General features: G+C 48.3%; 1 protein-coding gene across 1 annotated transcript in view; it reads left to right on the forward strand.

Moving 5' to 3' along the window:
* Positions 1–7,434, forward strand: part of LOC119267917 (ankyrin-1-like) — an 11,527-nt gene extending 4,093 nt beyond the window's left edge. Inside the window, exons 7-10 of the mRNA XM_037549374.1 lie at positions 6,218–6,319; positions 6,551–6,730; positions 6,803–6,882; positions 7,175–7,434. Coding sequence (XP_037405271.1) covers positions 6,218–6,319; positions 6,551–6,730; positions 6,803–6,882; positions 7,175–7,199 — 387 coding nt within the window. The 3' untranslated portion in view covers positions 7,200–7,434. The remainder of the gene's footprint in view (positions 1–6,217; positions 6,320–6,550; positions 6,731–6,802; positions 6,883–7,174) is intronic.
* Positions 7,435–8,786: the final 1,352 nt, after the last annotated feature.

The following is an 8,786-nucleotide window of genomic DNA, read 5'->3' on the forward strand; positions in this document are numbered from 1 at the left end:
CGGCTCGCACCGCATTGACGCCGGTGTTGCCTCCGGTGTCCACCTGCAGGCTTGCTGACACCCTGCAACCTCCGCACTTTGATCCACCCGCCAGTCGCTGGAATTGACAGATATCTCCACCGCTGCCGCCTTTATCTCGTGGCCGAAAAAACAACCAGACATGCTTCGTTTGTTCCAAAACGAAGCCGGCGGATGACGGAGATGATGTAGAACGCCTGCCGAGGAGCTTTGTGGCGCCGTTATTGTGCCAAGACCGGCGATCTTTGTAGGCAAACGGTGAGCTTTGTCATCGCCCGAGGAGTTCGATTTGAGGCCCGCCGTTGACTGCGGCCGTCTACTGCCCTGCCTGCCGTCCACCCCTAGCTTCGGATTCGATCAACTCCGCCAGTCGAAGCTCTAACCTTCTCCGTCGGAAAGGTGTTCGATGAATTGCTTAGGTGCGCTTTCTATAGCTATTTTCATTACGTGTTGTTGTTTTTGAATCAAATTCAACCCAGAATATTGCATAGGGTAGATGAGGTTGAGGGAGATGGTCTTCGACGACTCTTTGTCGGAAGAGGAGGAAGAAGATGATGATTTTGAAATCGCCATTATGGTGATTGTTAATAATGACTTCCGGAGACCAAGACTAGGATCATAGTTTGGCCGCTTGTGCATCAATCGAGATAGAGCAGAGGGCCATGAGAAGCTTATGAAGGATTATTTCAATCCCAATGCAACCTACCTGGAGAAGTATTTTCTTCCATGGTTTTGGATGCACCGACTCTCTTCCTCACCATTGCAAGAGCTGTGGAGAAGCATGGATGGTTTAAATTGAGGAGGTATGCATCAGGGGAGATAAGTGCGAGCCCATTAATGAAGTGTGTCGCGGCTGTACGAGTGCTTGCATATGGGTGTTGGGCTGATGCCATTATTGACTATGTCCACATCGGGGAAGATTCAATCTTGTAGGCCATTCAAAGATACACACGAGCCATGATTGAGATGGGGCAGAGTACTTGAGGGCTCCCAATGATGAAGATGCCTAGAGGCTTTTGGCTTTGAGTGAAAAACATGGATGGCATGGTATGCTTGGATCAATTGATTGCATGCACTAGACATAGAAGAATTGTCTTGTGGGATGAAATGTTCAGTACAAAGGGCACCCAAAAGATCCAACAATCGTTCTTGAGGCAGTTGCATTGGAGGATCTATGGATTTGGCATTCATACTTTGGATTGCCTAGCTCTCGTAATGATCTGAATGTGCTGTCGAGATTATCACTATTTGGAGTGCTTTTTGTTGGAGATGCTCCTCCTTGCAACTATGTTGTCAATGATGACCGTCAGTACACAATGGGTTACTACCTTGCAGATGGCATCTATCTTCCATGGACCACATTTGTGAAGACAACCACGTGACCTAAAGGCACTAAGAGATCCCACTTTGCAATGCGTGAATAGTCTGCAATGATGTTGAGAGAGATTTCGGTGTGCTTCAGAAGCGCTTTGCCATTGTTCATGGCCCTGCCGAGTATTCGAACCCACTGGTCCTATGGCAAATAATGACATGTTGCATCATCTCGCATAACATGAGCCATGCCAGAGAACTTTCTGTACATCACCAATGGGATCCTGTTGAGCTGGAACACGATGCAAACAACATGCATTGATTCCTCGCAGCGCATCGAAGCATCGAGAACCAAAAAGTTCATACCTAGCTCTAAGATCTTGTTTAGCATTGGTGGCTACTCCATAGCACCGGTTGATTGTTGTGCTTCTATCATGCTCTTTACTTCATTTGGACCCTTTTGCGTGTTTGAATTCGAATAATTTGTTGTGAACTTTAATTTTCTAATATTCATGAATTTTGTGAACTTTGATTGTTAAGTTTGGATTTAATATGTGTGCAAATATGTAGTTGAAATGTAGTACATACACAAAAACTTAATTGCCGAAAGTTTTTTTAGGGATTTAAGTTTTAAGGGTTCGGCTAGGAATCGTTTTTCATTAGCGGATCAAATATAACGAGTGTAAGGAGCTGTTTGAGCAGAAATCCAATTCGGGCTTTGGAGCGTACGCTCCTGCGTGTCAAAAATACTTTTTGCAAATGTCAAAATTTTGAAAAAAAAATCAATCTGCACATCGTCACACGTAAACGCTACTGGCAAATTTTTAGGGGGAAAGATTAGGCATTTTGACCTGTGCAAAAAAAAAAGACGAATGCCAAATGTTATTACTTAATTTTGTTTTTTTGACCGACGAAGCACTGCTATTCCGTTCACCATGAAAATTTTCAAGCAAACTTGTTACACTAACATGAACATGTACAAAAAAATTCAGAATTTTAATATTTATTATTATTATTTCTGAATTTACTGTTCAACCAGGAGCATATGCTCCTCTGAGCCAAAACGGTCATCCCGCTATTGGTGGGGCTAAATTAGAAGGGACAAGCTAGAGATGCCCTGAGTGAAATGGAGGAGAATTATTTATAGTTGCTATTAATCGCCTGTTCTTATGCCATTATGCTTATCCTTGGTAATGATATTGATAAATGATAACAACTGAAATTTATGTGCAAAGTGTCTAAATACAGCTTCTTGTTGTTGGATAATCAGCCACTAACTTCACAGGAGGGCCAAAGGCCAATACATATACAAGTGTGTGGTAAAGTGCAAGAGACCCCTTATACAATGGGGATAAACCGAAAAGGGCTATACACATCTAACACCCCCCCTCAAACTCATGGTGGATCGACAACACTAAGTTTGGAAAGAAGAAAACTATGCTGGGCTCGAGTCTGTGCCTTCGTGAAGAAGTCTGCCAACTGTAACTCAGAGGGCACATAGTGAAGAGCGAGAGTCTGATCCTGCACAACAGCACGCACAAAGTGGGCATCTACACCGATGTGCTTGGTGAGCTCATGCTTCACCGGGTCACGCGCAATACTGATAGCACCAGTACTGTCTGACAATAAAGGAGTCGAGGTAGTAGCAGACACACCAAAATCCTCAAGTAGCCATCGTAACCAGATCACCTCAGCCATCAGCATAGCCATGGCTCGCAACTCAGCCTCTGTACTCGAGCGAGAGACTGCGGTCTGTTTCTTTGTCTTCCAGGCAATAAGAGAGCCACCAAGAAAGACACAATAAGCAGACAGTGAGCGTCGATCAGAGGGATCACTAGCCCAGGTAGCATCAGAGTAGGCCTGGAGCTCAAGAGAGCTGGAGCGGGGAAAGAAAAGACGCTGAGAGATCGTGCCACGAAGATATCGTAAAACACGGAGGAGATGACTATAGTGGACAGAGGTGGGGGCTGAAACGAACTGACTCAGAATGTGGACAGGATAGGAGATGTCAGGACGCATAACAGCAAGATAGACAAGACTGCCAACAAGGTGATGATAGCGAGTGGGATTAGGGAGAGGATCACCATCAGAGGCACGAAGCTGAACGTTGGACTCCATGGGAGTTACAACAGTGCGCTCATCACCGAGAGCAGCGCGAGCAAGAACGTCCTGAATATATTTTTCTTGGGAGATGTAGAAGCCATCAGAGGTCGAGGAGATCTCAATCCCAAGAAAATAGCGAAGTGGACCAAGATCAGTCATGAGAAACTGGTCATGAAGACGAGCCTTAACAAAGGCAATGTAGTCAGAGTCGTCACCAGTGATGATCATGTCATCAACATAGAGAAGGAGAAGAGTCCGACCACGAGGAGACGTGTGAACAAACAACGCTGGATCATGATTACTGGGCAAGAAACCAGCGGCAGTCACCACAGAGGCGAAGCGCTCAAACCAGGCGCGGGGGGCCTGTTTGAGACCATATAGGGAGCGGCGAAGTCTACACACCATACCATTGCTGGAAGGACGCAAACGAAGAGGCAGCAAGAGCATGGGAGCTGGCAGAAGTGGTGGCAGCGGAAGGAACACAAAGCCAGTCAACCTCCCAAAGGCCCTCTGACTCACGGCGCCGAGGGCCAGCACCAACCAAAGCCTTGGTGCAACGATCCTGAATGGAGCAAGAGGCGGTGTCAAGAATGACACGACAACCAGAATCAGTAAGTTGGGCAGCGGAAAAAAGATTCATGGTAAGGCGAGGAACATGTGAAACACTCGGAACAGAAAAAGATGGAGTGGAAAGAATACCACGACTAGCGACAGGAAGAGATGTGCCATCGGCAGTAAGAACATTAACAGGCGAATCAAGAGGTCGGAGAGAAGACAAAGTGGAAGAATCAGAAGACATATGAAAGGAGGCTCCAAAATCCAGAACCCACGAAGATGTACCTGACTGTGTAGATGCCGGTGGTGGTGAGGAAGGGGATGCAGTCACAGCAGCAACGGAAACAGTCGACGAGGAGCCTGAGGAAGCAAGAAGACGCTTGAGACGAACAATGTCCTGGTCAGTGAGTGACGGAGTCGAGGAAGACACAGGAGTCCCGCTGGAGGAGGAGCGCCTCTGGTCTCGCTTCTTCTGGCAACAATCAGACTCTGGGTGACCTGACCGGGAGCAATAACCACAGACGGTGTCACGGCGCGACGTGCCCTTCTCAGCATAAGGAGAACGGCTCACCCTCCCTGGAGGAGTAGGCAGGAGCGGCAGAGCAGTGAGACAAGCAGACGACACAGGAGCCCGGGTGGCCAACACTGACGAAACCTGAAGCAACCCAGCAGAGCGAAGGCGGGTCTCCTCAGCACAAAGCTCGGCAAGTATCTCTGAGATAGGAACACGACCACGAGCAAGCAGGTGCGCCCGTCGGGGCTCAAACTCAGACCGGAGACCTCAAACTCAGACCGGAGACGAGATAAGAACTCATGAACCTTCTGAAACTCCAGATCAGACCGAGTAGTCTGACAGCAACGGCAGGTTCCACAAACGACTGTCCGAAGAGAGTCAAGCTGGCGTCAGATGGCAGAGCACTGTGAATAGAAGTCATCAACAGAAGAATCACCTTGCTGGAGGGCGTGCTCCTAACGCACCACAGAGAGGTAGAGAGCATCACCAGAGGGCTGATAGCGCTGACAGAGGTAAGACCACATCGCTGCAACTATGCCAAGTCCCATGAACTCTGAAGCAAACTGAGGGAGGACACTCGCAGTGAGAACAGCAGCAGCACGGGCATCATCATTGCACCACTGAGTGTAAGCAGACAGGTCATCACGGTACACAGAAAGAGCATCTGAATAAGCGGATACCTGCTGATCATAAGCATCAACCGCAGCATCATCTAGGGCCTTGGCGGCATCCCGATCAGCCTGAGAAGCATCAGCAGCAAAGACTGGCGGCACGGGTGAAATTGGGGCCACGGGCGCAGCAGGACATGGCGGACGAGGGACCTCGCTAGACAGAACACCCCACAAAAGAAGTCCACGCATATGAATGCGCATGAAGCACACAAACTCAGCATAGTTGGTGCCATCGAAGATCACCGAGCAGCGAGGAACAACCACATAGCCCGAAGATGACATACTGAGATATTCCTTTCTCTCTCTCTCTCTCTTTTTTGGTCAACGGATCCAGAAACTGGATCGGGATCAGGGGACTCACGCACCCCCGATTTTGGATCGGGCAGGAGGCAAGCTCGCTCGAGGGGACTCACGCGCCCCCGATTTTGGATCGGGCAGGAGGCAAGCCCGCTCGAGGGGAAGCTGGCGCTCAGAGACTGAATCCCCTGAGCGGGAGCAGCCCTAGCAGAGCTCCCGAGCAAAAGCAGGCACGCCCAGGCAGAGACCCCCGAGCGGGAGCAGCCCCCGATCGAAGATGCAGCCAAGCCGGAGATGGGCCTGGGGCGGCGGCGCCTGTACGAGACAAGGAGACGAACCCGGGGCAGCGGATGGAGAGGAGGGAACCCAGGGCGGCGGCAGGCCTTGAGCGACCACGCACGCGCTCGGTGCAGCGGCCTGTAGAAGAGGAGGCAGACCGGGAGCGAAACAGGGCCGGGGAGCGAGGAGGAAACGGCCGGAGACGGCCAGCGGCGGCCGGAGACTAGGTACGAGGCGCACGGAGTTGCAGCGTGCGGGAGGAAGCGGCTAACCTAGCATCTGATACCATGTTGGATAATCAGCCACTAACTTCACAGGAGGGTCAAAGGCCAATACATATATAAGTGTGTGGTAAAGTGCAAGAGACCCCTTATACAATGTGGATAAACCGAAAAGGGCTATACACATCTAACACTTGTCAGTATTAGTTTGACATATTTGTTTTGACCTTGGATGTTTTTGTAATCAGGATAAACTTAAGTGCCAGAAGAAAAGAGCTGAACTGAAATTAAAAGCTGCTGAGGCTTTTAAGAGAAGTGAATATATGATGGCAGCAGAGATGTATACTGTTGTAAGTTACTGTGCTTAATCTTTATTTCTTGAAGGCTGTTTGATTAAAAAAATGCCAATTACGCAACTTGCTTGAAGGCTGCTTTGAATATTAATCAAAAAAATGGTCGAGGCTCTACTTCAGTTACTATAAAAATGCCAATTACATTGCCTGCAGTGTTGTTTTTTGTTTTTACTGCCGGAACTCTGTTTTAGTATGGCAAAAAGGAATGTAATTGCTGTACTAATGCAGGCAATGGAACTTGGCCCTAGCTCAGATGATTATGCAACCCTGCTAGCAAATAGGAGTCTCTGTTTGTTGCGCTTGGAAAATGGATCTATGGCTCTCAAAGATGCTACTTTGTGTAGAATGATGCGACCCAACTGGCCAAAAGCCTGCTATCGACAAGGGGCTGCTTTTATGCGTCTGAAGGTAACAAAAAAACAAAGTAGTTATGTTCAATCTTGTACGATCATGGAATTCATCTGTGCTGTTTACTTATAGGACTACGAAAAAGCATGTGAGGCTTTCGCAGATGGCCTAAAGTTGGACCCTAAAGCCGTTGACATTGAGAATGCTTTAAGGTAAATTTTCGGTGTTCTCCTAGTCCTGTGAAAGATAAAAAGTCATTTCTTATATAAGAAGTTTTAAAACTGCGAAGTTTTTATGCAGTGCAAGTGAGTGATATTTTTTTTCCGTCTTAAGTTTTATTGCATATGAAGGATGATCTAAACTCTAGTTGAATGTGAGGCGGGTTCTGGTTCCATAAATTTATGAAAAAAAAGAGGGGGCCTTTGTTCTACTTTTATTTTTATTTTGGAAAAGAAAGTTGTATAGAAGTTGCTCCTTATGCTCACCTTGACTTTGTTATCACAGGGAAGCAACTGCAATGAAGACTTAGCCTACACGCATTACATGATACCTTGCGTAGTTGTGGCTCTCTTGTTGCTAGGTCCAGGATCAGGATATCCCAGTTGTTCTCTACTTCTCTGGTATCTACCTACAGCAACAGTGCAAGCCTCTCTTTTTTAAGACTTATGGTTGCCCCTATCGTGTGTAAACATTACTGAATGCGATGGATGTGTATCCAGTTTCAGTTAAAAAGTCAACAAAATGCTATCAATTGAGTTCTTGTCTGTCTTCTAGATTTTTCTTGCTTTCTTTACTATTACTAGCTTCTGCTACATTGGCGTTCTCTTTGATAGTTGCAGGGGTCGCTGCTTGAGTAGAGGCTCCCAGGGGTTTGCGGTCGTTAGCCATCGGACCTGAGAGGAAATTTCCCTCCGCCTCCATGGCCGTCAGGCCGGCTCGACATGTTTGGGCAGTGTCAGTACGGCTGCACCTGTACTGATAGTGACGACAAACACTGAAGAGTCAACCGAACAGAGTGGTACAAGTGCTTAATTCAATTGGTTGAGTTAGTGGTCCTAAGGTAGTCTGGGCCGCAGCCTGTGAGTGGAGGACAACAGTATATCAATGAGTGTCGCCGGATCGGGGTTCGTGGCGGTGGTGTTGTGGCAAATGGTGAGTGCAAGGCCTACTACAGAGACTAAAAGTGACAACCACCCCCTTGGACACTGCCTTGCTTGTGAGGGTGGCAAATGGTGATTTGCTAGTGTACTGAAGAAGTAGCAGACTTACACTGGTGGGTGCAAGGCCATACTTTCAAGTATGATTTCATGGCCATTGCTCTGGGAAGGTATGATTTGATCTTAGGTAGACCGTCTTGTCGTCGACGGTTCGGCCTTCCGGCACGGCGTCCGCATTTACTCCCTTGATGTGTGTATGGTCCTTGGTAGCCTCTCGTTTGCTGGATCATCCCCAAGCTACCACCCTTCGTACAAGCATTGTCTCCCTTTCATGGCATGGCAATGGTAGCTGTTTCCTCGCCATGACTACCTTCCCCATTCTCGGTGATGCAGATGGCGCCATGGGTAGCACGTTTTTGTTACCCGATCCTCCTTCTCTGGTGGTGTGAGGCGGTGGTGGTGGTGAAGTGCTAGTGGCCTCATGCGTTACCGTGGAGGATATTCGACGGTAGAGGTGTTAGTTATGGTCAAGGACACCTTCGAAGTCTTCGATGGGGCCAAGGCTCCACTATGCATATGGAGCCCGACGCACCACATGAGGGGAGGGGTCATCCTCGCGTGGGGTGAAGAAGCCACGCCCCCCCCCCCCCCCCCCTCGACTTATGGGAGATGATACTCTTGTGGGTTGGGTCTACATCCCTTGTTATGTTGACGATCCTTGCTCCGACTCCAGGGACTGGAGGATGGAGCTCGAAAAACAGCCTAAGGGATTTTGAGCGCGGGCACCACCCTCTCGTCCTGAGCTGAAGAGGGTGGCGAGAGTAGCACTAGAGGGATTGTTGCTGACAAAGAAAGCCAAGTCATAGATTTCCACATACCTTGTTTTTCTTTTGGAGCGCGCATGAGAACTGCGTTCGTATCATTAAGAGAGAAAAAAGGAGTTGACGATTACATCATGT

The sequence above is a fragment of the Triticum dicoccoides genome, chromosome 3A (assembly GCF_002162155.2).
Source record: "Triticum dicoccoides isolate Atlit2015 ecotype Zavitan chromosome 3A, WEW_v2.0, whole genome shotgun sequence".
Taxonomy (NCBI): Eukaryota; Viridiplantae; Streptophyta; class Magnoliopsida; order Poales; family Poaceae; genus Triticum; species Triticum dicoccoides.